The sequence below is a fragment of the Molothrus aeneus genome, chromosome 7, assembly GCF_037042795.1.
Source record: "Molothrus aeneus isolate 106 chromosome 7, BPBGC_Maene_1.0, whole genome shotgun sequence".
Taxonomy (NCBI): domain Eukaryota; kingdom Metazoa; phylum Chordata; class Aves; order Passeriformes; family Icteridae; genus Molothrus; species Molothrus aeneus.
In genome coordinates, this window is record NC_089652.1 from 33,317,418 (window position 1) to 33,335,143 (window position 17,726).

General features: G+C 43.2%; 1 protein-coding gene across 1 annotated transcript in view; it reads right to left on the minus strand.

Annotated features, from left to right (window-relative positions):
• Positions 1 to 17,013, minus strand: part of NXPH2 (neurexophilin 2) — a 34,960-nt gene extending 17,947 nt beyond the window's left edge. Inside the window, exon 1 of the mRNA XM_066553273.1 lies at positions 16,800 to 17,013. Coding sequence (XP_066409370.1) covers positions 16,800 to 16,853 — 54 coding nt within the window. The 5' untranslated portion in view covers positions 16,854 to 17,013. The remainder of the gene's footprint in view (positions 1 to 16,799) is intronic.
• Positions 17,014 to 17,726: the final 713 nt, after the last annotated feature.

Below are 17,726 nucleotides of genomic sequence, written 5' to 3' on the forward strand. Positions count from 1 at the left end.
TGGTGTTGCAAATGCCTGTTTTTCATGAATGAGTAGCCATCCTGGAAACAGAGGACATAAAACTTTGCACCAGGATGAATCTAAAACCTGGATCCAGCATGCTAATTTTCTGGGATGTTAATAGCATTTGGGAGCTGGAAGGTGGAATATCAGCTCAAGAAAACAGAGAGGTCGCAGAGGGAGAAAATGAGTTTTCGTCTTCAAGGGACATTTTTGCCTTGCTGTTTTTCCAGGAAGGCTCCTGAGCCTGCCAGGAGTCAAGGAGCACTCCTTGGGTTCCAAGGAAGGTTTCTGTGGGTTTTCCCAACACCTGAACACCAGCGTGGTGCTGTTGCTCCCTGGCTGTGAGCATGGTTTCCGTGGAAGCTGACAAGGGTTGGTTCCTCACAGGATCAAACGGCCGAGCGTGATGCGCAGTGCTCGCAGTCATCCACAAACAAATGAGCTAATTAAATTATTTTTTTGTGTGTACTCTGCTATACTGCATAGTCCAATTAAGTTGCTAAGCCAATCATCTTGAAATAAATCAACCACATTGTTACATAATTCTTTTTAACAAACAGAGACATCATTATATGAACTAGGTTCTAAGGGTGCCAGATGCTCCTAAACAGGGAGTCTAATTTATTTTGTTGATTTTAAGAAGCAACCCATTCATGTGTGATAGCTTTTGTCATCCAAAATGCTAATTCTTGTCTGAGTTTAAAGTAGGTTTCTGTCTTTCTCATCCATAAATGAGAGCAGAGAAGAGCTAAATCTGGACCCTCTTTAATTCCTCATCACACAATCACATAAAAATCTTGTCCCAAAACACTGAATAAATGTCCTTCTAAACACAGCTAATAGGATTGCAATAGGAAAGAGGCCAAAACCACTTCTCAAAATTATTGTACTCAATATGAAGAAAAAACATCTGATCTCTGAAAACAAAGGTTTTGCTGAAGAAAGAGCACTTGCTGAAAGGTCAGCATCGTGTAATGGGAAAAATGGGATGGACTGGGTTCCTGGGCAGCCCATGGTGCTGCCCAGTAATTATGTTCAACCTTAGAGCAGAGCAGCCTGGCAGAGGGCTCAGAGGCTGTGGCAGACTGGGAAGCCTCGTTCCCTCTGTAAAAAAGAGGAGAAAAGATCATGTGCTTTCGATTTGATTAACGTTTCAAGGATACTGTTAAGGGAGATGGGCAGCAGAGATGTTCCCTTCCAACAATGCCAGTGACACAGGCTCCTCCAGAGGAGAGCAGAATGCACACATCTAACCCTGCAATCAGGCAAGTCTCTTTTTATCTTTTTGCCCTTGGTTAATGCTTCTTTTTCTCCCAGAGAGAAGATCATAGGAAACAAAAAAGCTGTGTTGGTTGTTTTTCTCTGATGCATTCATTGGAGGGTTGAATGACTCTTGCAGAAGCCAAGGTGTGTAGAGCAGCTTTGGTTGGCAGCCCTCTCCTAACCCATCTCCCAGGGTTTCCTGAAGAAATCACTCTGGACCATTAATAACCAGCAGCCTCAGAGATGCACAACAGCACCGAGGAGAAAGAAATGGGCATTACTGAATATTTTCTGTGCACCTGTGCTTACCATTCTGACTTGTTCCTGTTTGTTTTGGACCACAACAAAACAGCCTTGCTTTGTATTTTCACTTGGCCAGTGATGATTGAAAGTGATTTCTCTGGATAAAAGCTGAAGAAAAAAACCCTGTGGTTTCCATTTGGACATTAGAAGGTTGATGTGTTTTGCTGTCACATTCTATTTTTAAATGCATGACACTGCACAGGTGTTCAGACTCCAAATCCTTAGCGAAATCTGTCATCTCTCTGCAGCTTGTCACTACATCAGCTCACAGACCGAGGGGAGAATGAAGTTCCTGTATGGCAGAAAACTGCAAGTGCTCAACTGTGGTTAATGATAATTTCTTTCTATAGCTGAAAAATATCCCTACATTGGATAAATTTTTCAGGTGTTATAACTGCTTTGAGGTTCATTTGCCTATCTAGAATTTCTCAAATTATTTTTCTACAAGCCCTCAATGTGTAGGATACAAACTAACATTAAAAATGTGAATCATTTTTGCAGGAGCAAAAGTTGTTAGTCTGAGTCACAGACCAGGCTGGAGCTTTACCTCTGTGCTTGCTCTCCATAAAACTGACTGAATTCAGAAGGATGAGAGTTACAAGGAATAAGGAATTACACATCTTCCCATGCCTGCCTTAAGCATGTGTTATTTCTGTATCTGTAGGCATTGCTAAAATGTAACACAGCAAAGAATTTAATATTCACCATTTTAAGAAAACCATTATTGTTTTTTCAATCAAAAAAAATATGGGGCTAATCCACACTAATGGTGTTCTCCAAAAATTTGTTGAATCTCATGCTAACATAGAACAGTGTCCCGAGTTAATACTGTAGAGAAAGGTGGGGAATGAAGCAGCTCTTACAGGACTGCTCCAGTCACCAAGCAAGTGCCCATTTCTGCCCCACCCTGGCATCCTTGTCCTCAAGGAACACTTCCTTCTGCCTCTGTGGGGCAATTCTCTGTTGATATTGGAAGACCAAACTCAAGACCTTCTCCCTAAGTAAAGCTTAGATCTCCTGAAGAGATCTGAAATGAACCCTCCATGTCCTTCTAGCTATATTTGAGACAAAATTGTCTCAATGAATGAAAACTATTCCTTTGCAGATGATTATTTAAATTTTGGCTTGATGATCATTTAGCATCTATCACTAGACAAAACCAACAGTGGTGCCTGTCTCAGTGATATCATATTGAACTCCAAGGAATCCATTTGGCTCTTGCACAACTAGTTCAAGTCCTCTGAAGTTTTTATTCTATTCCCTACACAATCCCTAGTATCAGTCTGAGAGAGCAAGGAATTGGGGTCCCCTGAGAAATCTGAACCCAAACATAGCCCAGAGGGTGGGTGTCATTCAAGTGTGCTGAAAGAGCCAGCTGATGTTATTGTGAGGCTTTTCACTACCAGATTTGAAAGGTTTTGGAGACTGGGAGAGGGCCCTGATAACCAGGAAAGACCCCAAATACAGCAACTGTTTTCAAAAAGGCTAAAAACAGTCTGGGAGATGACCAGCTGCTCAGACTCTCTTCAGCCCCCTGGGAAATCATGGAGCACATCCTTTCTAAAGTCTGACGTGCTAAGGAAGGGCAAGATGATGGCTGCGAATAGGCAGAGTAGATTTACCATGGATTTACTACATTTACCATGATTGACTAAATTGGTTGCCAAATATTTATCAAAAAACCAGATCTGTGGATGAGGAGAGAGCAGAGCAATGTCCATTACTTTGTCCAGGTTTTTGACACAGCCTCCCAAGCACTTCTGCCTCCAAGCTGGGATGTTGCTGCCTTGATGAGGGGACAACTGAGTGAAAAGCACTGGATGAGGCTCAGAAGGCAGTGGGTAATGAGGCACACTCTGAGCAGACATCAGGAGCAAGGGGGGTCTGGTTCTTCTGTAAGACTGCAGCCTGAATTCACAGATGGACTTGGAATCACTCTGCCCATAATCACCATCACTACTGAAGAGATTTGACGTAGTTACGGAAATCACGGTATAACAGAATAACTCCCCCTGGAAACTAATCTTCCCAAAGATGATTTAAACAATCTTGTTTCTTTCAGATTTCATTAAAAAGTTATTTTCAAAATGTACTGTTGACAGTTGTTTATGTTGGACCAAAGGTGATTATATAAAGTTCCAGGCTTTGATTGCCAACATTTAATTGAATTCAGCCATTTTTCCATTTGTTTCTAATGTACACATTCCCTGAGACAAGTTGTATTTGTGTTGTAAAACTTGAAGGACAGAATTCACCTGCTAACTGCCCAGGATGTTGTCTTACACACACACACACAGAGTATGTCACAGGATGAGCTGTTCTTCCTTGCTAGGCAATACATCCAGGACTGTTTCCTATTTGAGCTGTCAGGAAGACAGTGCATTTCTTGAATGCTCAAAAGCATTTTGAATAAAACAGATTTTTTTTTTTTTTGCCTGGTGGGTTTCAAAATATCACAGAGCAGACATACACTTAAGCACCCTGTGAAAGAAGAATTTAATCTCAAATGTTAATTTATGAGATTTGTATTTATATTTAAGGAGATTATATAAGTGATTTTAACCCTGTGATCTCCTGGTTTAATCTTTCATCCTGCACTTGGATGCAGCACCTGCAGACCCCACTGCTTTCAGGATTCTGACACACCACAGAGAGGGCTCAACCAGTTGGCCCCAGAATTGAGACCACATCATGAAATTAGCAACCAGAGCAGAAAGAGACAATTATGGGCTTTTATGAGTTACATCAATCACTTGGATTTATTCATTTTATCTTACAGAAGATTAATAGATATATAGAACATTAATATACTTTTACAGCAGTGTAATTTATAAAGGGCAAAAAACTTTTAGGAAAAGCTGTGATGCAATCTGCTATTAATATTTTGCTGAGGGGGAATGAGACTGTTAAACTATTCACCTTGCAAACACTACTTAAAATTGACAGAATACAGCCCAGGAAGGTTATTCTGTATCTTATCCTACAGGGTCAATAATTCTACACTTGGAGCCTTCTCTGAACTGATTTGTCTATATTTCAGATAGGAACACACTTTGATGTTCCTAACCAAATTGATGCATTTCCCCCACACATTTATTGTTCTTATTTCTAACTGCTGAAAGAAAAACTAGCACCTTCTCTAGCTCTTAATGGAAAGCTTATCTATTAAAGATGATGACTTGTATGAGAAAAGGTGGTGGTTCCAGGCAAAAGGACTATTTTACAGACTATTCTAAATGTATTTCTTTCAGTAATAGGAAATCTGAAGCAATATCAGGTTTATATCAACAGAACATGTGATTCTTTAACAGCCTCTTTCAACAGAAGCTTTTCTTACACACTGCCAGCTACAAGGGTTGTCACTGCTTGCAAAGAAATGCGTCCCTTGGGAATGGCTGGGATATTTCTTTGATAGGAAATTAAGGACTGAGCAAAACACTTAGGTGTACAATCTGTTTATCTGTATTTCCTGCTGGTATTTTTCTTTTCAGACACTATCAATTCTACCCAGAGCACTGACACCCCTGAAGAGCTTGCAATGGAAAAACTTCATTGGAGAGACTATGAATGTTTCTGGTAGATACAAGAATGTTCTCCCTGAGCTCTAGGCTGACCAAAACCTCCCAGCTGTATTCATCCTCCTTTTTGTGGCTGTGCCTGTGAGCTCATGCATGGTGCTAACACAGTCACGTAGTTCACATCTTCAGAATATCCACAGAGCACACACAGTGTCCCATCTTCATGGGCTGGCTGCAGATGGCCAGGGAAAACCCAACCTGTCTACATCACATGCCCATTAAAAAAAAAAAAGGGAGTAGAAGCATCACAATTTGAAGTAGAAAAAAATATTCCAATATAATTATTCAGAATATAATGTCTTCGTCCTGAATCTAGCCCGTTTTCTGAATCTGAGAAATTGCCATATTTTCCAAGACTCCTCTCTGTCAGGGTTAAAAGATACTGTCTAAGCAAATTGGGTCAGCACATATCTTTCTAGTTAGATGTTCTGTGAAAACCAACAGGAGAGAGACAAGGAAAAAAAAAAAAGTAAATTATTCCAAACACCCAGAATCAGAAGATCAATAAAGAGGTAAAACTTGCTATGACTCACAGTGCTAATGTTGCAGATCTTTGAGGAAAAGGTGCCCAGGAACAGGCAAATAATGCAGTCTGAACAAAGTGTCTCAAGAGTGATAGAAAACAAGATAGCTAAGCACAAAGGGAAGGAATTAAGAAAACTTTGTGCATAGTATTAGGAAAAACTAAACAATATGATAGCATCAGCTAGGGATCATCATGGGACCTTCTAAAAAAACACTAAGGAAGAATAATAGGAAGTGTTTAGCATCAGCAATCCTACATCACAGGAAGCCATTGGGTAGTTTTCCAGGTATGCATCTGACAAGGAGAATGACAAAAGCATGGAGAGCTTGACAGAGAGCAAATGCAGTTCCTCCTCAGTTTCATAACTAGTGCCTAAATCTATAATCTCTAAAATCACACAGTAAGACACATGACCCAAGTGGTCCTTACATTTTAAGGCCGCAAATTCCCCTTTGTTTAAGAGCACACCTCACCAAGCACCCAAGCTGCTAATCCCTGGATGGGCTCTCCCAGGATACAACCCAGGCACTCCTTCCTTGATTTCTGTTGAAGGATCCAATCCAGGATGTGGTTTTCACACACCTTTGACTTAGGTTGCAAAAACAGGAAAAAAATGCTTGCAGTGATGCTCCTACCATGTTTTATCTTCTAGTGTCTCTTTGCAGGAGCAAGAAGATCCCCAGGTAGGTGCAGGAAAAGCCACTTTCCTGCTCCCACTGAATTTGTACCTATTCCATCTCCCACCAAAATAAATGAACATATTTGTACCTATTGTGTCTCTTCAAGGTAGATCCTAGCAGGTTTCAGTCTTGTTGAGGGCAGGGACTGAGCACCCTGCTGTAGAATACTGTCTCCCTTGATAAATTTGATACTGTCTTGAGAGATCCAGGCTCATTTTCCCTTCTGCCATCCTAACCACGGGATAAGCACTGACTTATTTGTACAGAGAGAATGGAGATACCACCTGTTTGCTCATCAGTCATTAAAAGCTGTTCTACCTTAAGCCGACCTTTAAAAAGTCTGCTAGTGCAAGTGGAAACAGGCAACCCTGCAATCCCTGTTCTGGACCTTTCCTTCTGGCTGAATCTCATTCTCAAGTACCATACACAATCTGCAGGTGTTGAATTCAAAGTCATGATATCGATAACCTCTGCATTATCTTTTAATGACTGAATTTTCCAGAAGTGTGTGTAGAAAACTCCTGACCACATTTAGTCAGGATGTTATTCTCAAACTGAAGAAAGAAGGAAAATAACCCAAACAAACCAACTGAATTTATGTAGGTTTTCCTGCCCCACTGAAATGGATCACTAGTCCTTTTCCAGGTGAGTATTTTGAGGAGGGGCCAGAACCAAACAAATTATACAATAGCACGTGTTTCTTTTAGAGGCAACATTAAAAGCTCTTTTGCAGCCTCTATATGTCTGTCCAAACACCAAAATGTGGCTACCCCAGGAAACCCTGGTGAACTTCTGATTGCCATACAGGTGTGCTTTGGCTTTCAAACTTGTTTCTGTTTCAAATACTATTATAGCCCATTTCCTAAGAAAACCAAGCTTCCTCTAATGCTCTTGCCCATCACTGGAAGAACTGTTCAATCATTCTGTGCACTTCAGTTGGATCAGAGCTGGTGATCTCAAGGATAATTAAATTTCTGTTAGATAATTGCAGTGGATGAGACAGGAATGGGGACATAGGGCACATGTTCAGCAGGCTTTATTAATAACTGATTACAGACTGAGTTTATCTCAATACTCCCTGAAAACATGGAAGGATTTCACTGGTGTGGGACAAGTCAGTCAGTGACTACTGAGTTGTATTTTCAGGACTACAGTTTCAACATTTAAACAGAATAAAGTTCCATTTCCCTTACATTACTGGTGTTATTGAAAAAAATTAAAAATAAATCTAATAGTTACTCTGGATGGACAAGATAATCCAATCCATTAGAACACAAGAAAGATACAATAGCCATTATATTTATTTGTCCCCATATTAATCTTACTATTCCACCAAAAATATAACTGTGCTGTTCATTGAAAGAATATTGCAAACTCACCAGAAGGCAAATTTCTGCAGAATGGTGTCCTTAGCCAGCAAAAATACAAATTTTGCTATTTTAAATTCATTCTTTCCTCCATTGTTCAACATCAAGTATTAAAAACAGCAACACTGAACCCCCAGTCTAAGCAAGCAGAGTAAGAGATCTCATCCAATACTCACAAAAAGGTTTTGTTGAATAAAATATGGAGTTTAAATTCCCTGGTTACTGCAGTGTTAGGCTGCCCATTGCTGATAACACATAGGTCACACATGTCTGAATAAAAGGATTATGGGGTGAGCACCATAAAATGGATCTGAGTATGAGGTATGTCACGTTTCTTCATCCTTACATTTAGAGGCATTTTATTTAATTTAAATCAAATAGGTCCCAACTCAACAATGCATTTATTCCCCTGTCAGGCACTCAACACATTGGTATTATTTTAAGCTAGCTTAGCTTGGTGCCAGAAACTGGATACTGAATTCTAGTCAGAAGAAAAATAAGAAAAGACTTGAAGAGTGAGATGGATGAGAATGGCTTTCCCACTCTTTAAGAACTTTAAGGAAAGGCATTAACTGTGATTTCACCAAAACTGATGTAAAAAAAAATCTGGGACTATGGGTTCTAGGGAGAAGGAGAGAAAGAGTAGAGAAACTAATAACCTTCTGTGCCCCAGGAAAGTAATCTGGTAGAAATGCAATTTGTTGCATCTCTTGGTCTGGATCTAAGTTTTACACAGCCCAGCTCACTGCCACAATAGGACCTTCACAGGCAGAGGGTGTCCCTACACAGAGGTGAAAAATATGCTTTTTAGAAACAGATGCTTTTTAGGGCAGAGTCTACAACATCTACAGCTCTACAAAACTTGCTCCTTAAAAACCAATCCTCACATCATAATCCAATCAGGTGCTTTAAAAGTGGATATCCACTCAGACTTGGAATCATGACAAATGAGTTAAAAAATGGACAATTTGAAATGGAAACACTCTGGAAATACACTATACAATGAAGGACCCAAAGCTGATAAACCTTTGGACTGATTTGCTACCAGACAGCTTGGACAGAAGCCACCAGCGAGGAGTGAACAGATGACCATTAATAGATTCTGGAAACGCAGCTCTCACAATTTCTTTCCTGCAAAAATAATAAAATAAAATGCTTCTAAAAATATGTTTTAAATATTTAAATAAAATATTTGAAGCTGACTAGTAGAAAGGAAGGCGGGCTTTCTACCTGCTCTTGGGCTGCTGTACTTTGGATGGAGGGGCATCTCCAGGAGGAAGAAGAAAGCAAGGAAACTGCTGGTTCTCCCAGAGGAACTGAGCATCCTCTGCCTGGAAAAAAACTTCAGGAAGATGGAGCACAGAGGGAGACAGAAACAGAGGGAGCAAGCAGGCAGCTCCCAGCAGAATGCAGCTTAGAAAAGCTCCCTGGAGGGCCAGAAACTTCTTGACAGCAGTGAGCAGACCCAAGCCAGGGGAAGGCAAGGAAGACTGATGGATTTGTCATTCAGCAATAGAAGACAGTGCAGCTTGACTCAGAATTAACTCAAAAATGGATGTTTCCAGCACTGGAAGATTAATTCAATGTCTGGAAATCGACACAGCAGCTCAGCAGCAGGCAGCAGAGGCTGGCACACAACAGCAGCTGCAGCACAGGATTTGTCCCAGCCCCACAAGGAATTTAGCATCGGTATTTTCCTTGCCTCGAATGGTGACAGAACTGAAAGTAGTCAATGGGCAAAATTGAATCAGTTTCAAAAAACACTGAGGTGTTTCAATCACCTCATTTAGAGTAGCCCAGGCTAACACACCCGATAAGACAGTGGTGCCACAGCAACATTATCTACTGCCAATCTTTCCACAAAGCTGATTAGCATTTTGTTAGTTTAATGAGTGGAAAACAACACAGGCTTTATCCCTCTCCCTGGCACTCCTTTTGCTTGAGAAATTGAAGGACTGGGCTTCACTCCTGCCTTGATCCAAATTACATCACTCCAAAAATGCCCCTGTTGTCAGCCAGTTCAGATCGGATTCAGCAGCTCTTTCCCTTTGTGGGGAGATGGGCCATGGAAGGACAGAATCAGTTACGCAAAATATTCTTCTGCTCTACTGGGTGAAGACAAGGAATTTGCCTCTAGGCTCTGTTTTATTCCTTAAGTTTCCCAAAATAACGATGACACACATGTAACACACCTTGACTATAAAGCGCCATGAACTCCAGTTACAGTGCACTATAAAACTCCTGTCATGTGCATACAATTTCAGAAGTTTTCTTCCAGCAATCACCCAACCGCCTGGAGTAAGGAGAAAATTCAACTTGGGAACACCTTCCCTGGGTTTAGGCTCCCAATGGCAAAGAAACACACTCACTGTTAACAGCTACAGCCAAAGGATTGAGACCAAACTACTGCCAATGAGACCCTTACATTCCCACTGGGAACAGGAATTCCAACTTTCCAAACACATGTTAGCAGCAACAGAATCAACGAGCAGGTGCTTGCAAGGAAAAGAGAGACAGGCAGCATTAAATGACAAAAAACTTCAAGGTCTGATATTTCACCCACCTGGGTTTGATGCTCAAGTAGAACTCTGTTACTGTGGGAATATTCCTCGTTACTGTCAGTCTGTCTGTCCTTCTCTGCCTGCAGTAACTTCTCAGGCTGATTCCACCTGCCCACAGGGCTGTTTTACATCCATCATCTTCCTCTCTCTCTCTCATATTCATCTCTTATTCCCTCAGCAAAGTCCCAGGGCTTTTTTCTTCCTCCAGGTCAGCCTCAAGCACAGCCAGGTCCTTCTCCATTAAAACCCCTTAAATCTACTTAATAGCAGAACAAATACAGGAGCACTTCTATGCACAGTGTTTTATTTTCCCAGATAATGGGTAAAGAAAGATGAAATTAAGGTAGTGTTTATACTGATGATTGATGATATTAGAAATACCTAGTCATCCCCTAAAACAAGTACTATAATGTCAAGAAATTCACAACTGATTGTAAACATAAACCAAACATGCTGGATCTGGAGAAGCAGAATGAGAGCTTTTGGAGTAGCCTCAAATCTGTACTGTAATGATACAATAACCATAATTGGCCCCAATGCACATAAAGCCCAATTTTAGAGACATTAGATTCTTCACTTTATTTTTTTATTTCTCCCTATTCTTTCATTTTCACTTCCCAGCTAATAATAGCTTCTATTACTACCAGTCATTTGGAACAAAGAGAAAACCTATCTCAAGAACTACAGCTCTTACAGCTCTTTAAATCTACCTTAAATTATAGTCAATCGTTCCAATTCTATATTTACAGTAAGCACTGCCATTCCAGGGAGAGCAGAGCATCACACCAGCACTGAAATCCCTGCTGCAAAGACAAAACTACTCAGTCTTTACAGCTGACCCAACTTCACAGCCCTTCATTTCCTCCCCATTCCTAATTTGTTTCCTTGAATCTCTTCGTTAAGTGCGACAGAGCTTAGAGCCGACACAGAACACCAGCCCACAAGGAGATTCCCTACAGGAAAGGAATTAGCAATGTTTCCCAAGTCCTGACCTGCAGACCGGACTTACTTCACAGTAGTGATGCTCTGCTGGAAGCAAAAATTGCCAGCAGGTCACCCCTTATTATCACTCTGATTGATCCTTTAAGCACCTAAACACCCTACACAAACTATAGCCACAAACCCAGTGGGAAGTTGAAGGAATGGAAACATAATGGGAAGGAGGAATGGGGTTGGGGAAATAAACATAAACGTATTTAAGATTCGAAGTGAAAGGCCAAAGCTGCCTCAGAATAGGGTGTTTTTGGAAGTCAGGTTCAGGATGAATTTGTAACAGCCACGTGAACTTCCACCTTCCTGTTTTCCAATTCTGCTAGATGTGATCTAGCAAAGATTTTACAGCTAGTGTTTGTGTTTTGTAATGGGTATAGTGAAGCAATGTGTTAAAGTGGGCAAAAATCAGGACACGAAAACAGATTAGCAGAGCAAATGGACTGTCCTGCGTAGCACAAACCCGAAAAAAACCCTTTCTTTCTCATCGCTGTCTCCGGTTTTGACACATTGACAAGTAGGCGTGAAAGATCCAAAGCCACAGGCTTTCCCGAGCACAGGAACACCTCATTCTGTTTCTGAGCAAGAGGCAATCCCCACCTATGGAATCACAGCTTTTGTCTTAAAACCATTCAGCGCAGAGTAGCACTGACCTTTCCTTACTGCAGCTCTTCACCGCAAGTGCCCCAGAATTTCCACATCTTACCCAACACCTGGAGCAAATAAAGGTCAACACCTCGCCCAATGACCACAAGAAACTTGCTGGCACCTCAGTGCAAATTTCCCAAGAAGCTCTTGCTTCTCCTTGTACCGTTTTGTTTGTAAAGTGTTGATTAAAGGTAAAAATTTTAACAGTATAGGAGGAATTTGGTGTACCTAGGGCAGAGTTGCACCTCTCTGATGCTTTTAATGTGCAGGTCAGTGAGTGGTTTCTGCTGCTCCCTTTCAACTCCTGTTCCTGAGTTCCCTTCTCACAGGAGGAAAACCAGAAAGGTGGGAGTGATGAGAGCATCCTATTTTAGCACTGGGGCTCCACCAATCTTTCCATTTCACTTCCCTGTCTGTTACACTTACAGCACGACTCTGACATCTCTCCAAGTGCTTTACAATGGCAGAGAAATTCTTTATGTGTTACAAATGGAAAGTTTGAAACATGGATTTTGCCTAGGGAAGCCTGGGGTATCTTGTGGCCTATTGGACATCAGTCAAAGAAGTCTTGCTGTACAAATTTTAAACAGGATCTGTAATCTTTCTGTGCCCCAGTCAACCTGCAAATGAACTGAGAAGGATCACGGAACCAGCTTCATGGAACTAGGACAAAAGATGTGATGTGAGGGCAGGTTGAGTTGTGAACCTCCTATGCAAACTAAACCTGGCCCCATCCACCTTAAGACACAACTCCTTATTCAGGGTAATAAATTCTCAATCTGCTGAAACCAGCGTTTGTTGGTCTGTCTCCAGCTCCAAATTACCTGCAATTCTTGAGTTACCTACATTACTTTATTACGCAAGGCTTATAATGCCTACAGCACCCAAAAAAAAATTACCAAAGGAAGCCAAATGAAAGGTTGGGTCCAATACATTTTATAACAAAGTTCTCCCTGAAATTAAGGGGGGATGGAATTTCATCTGTGCACTTCCAGATGACCAGAGGGAAGCATTTACCTTTCTGAAATGGTGCTGAGAGTCTTGCATGGTGCCTATTTCTGATTCTCACTGCAAGGGCATGCTACCTGGACCACATTTGCAAGGCTATGGAGACAAAATTAAAGTAGCCAGAAGGAACACATCTCTGTGTTTCTACACCTCACAGGATATGCATATTTTAAATGGAAAGGCAGCTTTAGCTCAGCTTTTAATATATTTCTTCTTATGAAGCAGTACCTTGTGCTATAGCAAATATTCTTTCAGCTCAAGTTGCTAAGAACCTTACATTCTGTTAAAAAAAAAAAGAAAAAAAACCTCTGCAAAAATTTTGCTTCATTGTCAAAATCTGCTTTGGTTATAGTTATTTTCAGCCTTTGAAATTGCAAGACAAACAATGTGTCATTGAATTTCACTCATGTCAAATGCTATACTACTAAACTTGGCGGAGAAAAATTTTAAATTAACAACCTTTGTCTTTTTTGTTCCTAATTATTTCTCATCTATATAAACAGTGCTGGGGGAAAAAATCAGCTGCTTTTAAGGGCTTGTAAAATGATTTCTAATGCAGTAACAACTCTGCCCAATGCTAATGTAAAGAGAGTTTATTGATAGAATAATGAAGCAACTTTGACTATAAGCACTGGAAAATGCTGCTGTGAGCCTTTCCCAATTTCAGACCACAGAGATGCAAGAATAAACCAATAGTTACAGTGCCTGGCTACCCCCAGAACCACAGGTCCTGCCTGGGACTGTGTGTTTCTCTGAAACTACACCTTGCCTAGACAAAGGGATAGTGCCAGCTTTTTTTTTTTTTTTTTTTTTTGTTCCAACAAGAATTCTTTAAAATAACAACTCATATTTGCAGGGAAGCAGAAGAAGTCCCCCTCCTCCTTAGAGGTATTTAAAGCTGATTTAACAAAACATTAGCAGGGATTCTATAAACTGCATTATCCTAATGCTTCACACACTTTAATTCTCAACATGCAGAACTCCATTACTTCCAAAGAGATAACTAACAGGGCATTCAGCAATTATGTGACAATTGGAAAAGCTTACTGAAAATTAATAGTAAAGCAAGAGCACCTATTAATGATAACACAACACAGCAATTTTTCATCTTCTTATCAATAACAGCCCAGACATGCACTGACTGTGCATTGCAAATTGTTGTTTTGCTCCATATTGTCAACAGAAGGTAAACCTGGCTTTAAAAATTAATGAATTTATACAGGAGCAAGTTAGCACCTTAACCTGACTCAACAGCAGCCTTCCTTACTGCTTAATATATCCAAAAATGCAAAATATTTTAGGAAATTTATATGTGCAATTGCTGCATGCATACTGATAACCCGTACAATAATCAAAATAATCTAGAAACCCGCTACAAAAATATATCTATGCTGTCTTAAAAGTATAAAACACGAACTTCTGACTGAGCAACGTCAGATACAGCATACAAAGAATCACCTAACACTGCTTTCAGAAATTCAGTGAGACACTCTGCCATAATCTCCTCAGATTTGTGAAGTTTCACATGGATTTCATCCTAATTTATGCATCTTTAACAAGTAGGTAAGTAGACAGCACACTTTGATATCTGAAAGGAAAGACAGCATTTGAAGTTCAATCTATTAAAATAAAAAGCACTTCTCCCTTCACAGAAAGGCAGTGCCAAAATATTTCCCATTCTAACACCTCTGACTTTATAAAAAATTAAGACTGCCCCAGAGGAAGGGTTTGATAGTAGCATTTCTGGCTTACTGAAATGCTGCTGTATTGCATCACTGAAGCCCAGGATTTTTTTTTCTTGGCTGAAATGCTGAGCTTTCACTGTAGTACTAATATTATCCACACGGATTTTTGATTAAAAAGGAAAGAAAAAAATCAAGAATCAGTAATAACAATGCCTCCCTTCTAAACCTGCTAATCAGATTCCAGGAAGCCACCAGTCCCTCCAAATTCTGCCCAGAGAACAAAGAATAGCACAGACTTGCATTCAATGCATTACCACCAACATAAAATATTTCATAATTTATAATAAACTGTAACTTTAACCAGACGTTCTGGTAAGAGCATGCCAAAATACATTTACACAACTTTTTAGTAGTAGGTTAGCATTAAAAGGTACCCAAAATGCTTCAAAAATCTCACACATTCTCATTTTGCTTTACTTTATTATTTAAACTAACTTATATGTGGTATAAAACTAATTTACTCAAAAGCCTTGCTGGTTTGTATCTAAAGAACGCAGAAAAAAAGAATCCTCCTGGGTGAGCTGAGTGCCACATCCACCTGAGAACCTGCAGTGGCTATTTATGATTTTTGTTTGATTCAAGGCAGCAACTTTGCTTCATTTAGTCAGCCTTCACTCACACACTCACAGCAAGCAACTTCCCAACATCACCTATAAAACACTGCACAACAAACCCCATCCCTGATGGTGCAAGTTCCAATTGATCCCTTTGGTAGCTCTTAAAAAAAATAAAAATAAAGGAAGAAAAAAAGGATGGTGCAAGTGAGTGAGAGAGGTTGTAGGTTTGAGTTTTTATTTAGTTCCCTTCTGCTCAGCAACTTTGTAATCCATTTGCTGCTCTCCTTTCCCCATCTCTCACCCCTGCGCGTTGTTTAGTTGGAAACTGGGCTGCAAGAATGTGAAGAATGTAAACAGCCTTTTATTGTCCAAAAGGATGGAGTGTGAAAGAAATGTGCGCCTTATCGCAGGGCTGCAGCTCGCTACTTCATTGCTATGATAAAGTGCTGGAGCAAAAAACATTACACGACAAGCACAATCCAAAACCGGATTAGAATTTGACATAAGCTTCCTCAAAAACTAATCAATCACCTCACACTGTAACACTAGACTCCAGTTCTTAAGGAGGTTGTTTAATCCCTTCAGGGTTTATTACACACTCCCTATTGACTACTTCGTGACAAACTTTCGAGTCCAAGGCAAGCTGGGGAAGAGAGGCATAACTTTTGCAGCAGAGCTATTTGTGAGAGTAACACCAAAACTCCCCCCAAAACAGCAAGCGCAGTTAAAATCTTTCCGAAATAAAAGCGAAGATGGCCAAGCTCTTTTGCAAACACTTTTTTTTTTCTCTTTATGAGCGCCTCACGAACACGAGCATCAGTCCATTTGCTCCGTACCATCAGCGCCCCACGGACGAGGCGCTGGGCGGGAGAAGTTGAGCTCCTCGCCCGTCTCAGCCGCGCACCTCGCTTCGCCTCCCTCCCTTCCTCCAGCGCTCCGAGTCTCGCACTCTGCACCTCACCTTGCCGCCACGTCAGTCCCCGCATTCCCCCACCGCATACAGAGGAATATTCACCACAACGCCGGCGTGTCCCACAGCTTCTGATAAAAATTAAGGAAACGCCTGGGGCGCGCTGCAGCAAGCGCAAACTAACGGGGGAGCTTCCCGAGCGCTACCTGCGCACCCAGCTCTGTCTTGCACGCGAAAAAAAGGCGCTTGTGGCCAGCAGAAAACTTTCCGGGAGCGGGCAGTCTCGGCGATGCTCGGCACACACAAACACCCCCATCCCTCCCATCCCTGCCCGCGGTATTTTCCAGCTCCGCGGCGGCTCCCGGCGCATCCCGGCCCCCGGGGTCGCGCTGGGCTCGGGCTGCGAGCGTCCCGCATTCCCAAACGGGGCGAACAGAGGCAAACCCGCCTAATTAAAATAAAATAATAAAAAATTAAAGAAAAAAAGAAAAAAAAAGATGGAAAAGAAAGAGAAAACCAAGAATATGTTAGGGGCTGCGGGAGGCAGGTTAGGGGAACCGGGCTCCAGAGGAGACCGCGCCCGCCGCGCTCCCGGAGGAAGGCACCGGTGTCCGCCAAGCCCCCCGTGAGAGTCCGGGGGCCGCGGGGATGGACACTTACGAGCTGGAGGACGCCCTGGACCACGACGAGGGGCAGGGGCTGCAGGGGCACCATCCTGGCTGCCGGTCTAGGCGGCGACTCCCCCGGCGCGGGTCTCGCTCATCGCCGCTCCGGGAGGAGGACGGGGGGCAGGACCGAGCGCAGGGACACGCCGCCCGCCGTCCCCGCTCACGGGGCGCTGCCAGGCAGCGGCCAGACCCCGGCACTGCCGCGGCGCTCGGCTCGGCGCCGCTCGGCTCCGCGGGCGGCCATGGCGGGCGGGAGGCGGGCTGAGGCGGGCGGGAGGCGGCGGCGCTGCCCGGCTCCCCCCGCGGGGCACGGCGGGGCCCCCTCACAGCCCGCGGCCGGGCCCCGCCGCCCTCCGTGCCGGAGGGACCCGCCCGGGCCGCGGCTGAGGGGAGCGGTGCCGGGGGCGGCGCGTCCCCGCCGGGCGCTGAGCGGACCCCGCTGCCCCGGGCGGGGCGGCCCGGCCCTCACGGCAAGTTTAAAGAGGCGGCGGCCCCTCCTCCGCCCGCGGCCGCCCTGCCGAGCCTTGGTGCGCCTCTGGGAGCCGCCCTGGGCCGCCCGGCCCCGCCGCTGTAGGCAAGAGAAGGCAGGTGAACAGACTCGACGGCCATGCCCTGGCCCCGGCTTTATAGGGCACTCCTGTCACGGCTCCTTCCTTCGGGGGGATCTGCCCCCGGCACACACAGGCGGCTCGGCAGCCATGGGGCTTGTGGGGAAACCCGACGTGTTTGTGCTGTGAGTGGGCACGGTGGGGCGGCCCGGGGACACTCAGAGTGTCCTGGTGACACCGAACCTGCCCCGGGGACACCGAACCTGCCCCGGGGTCACTCACAGTGTCCTGGGGACACTGAACCTGCCCCGGGGTCACTCACAGTGTCCTGGGGACACTGAACCTGCCCCGGGGTCACTCAGAGTGTCCTG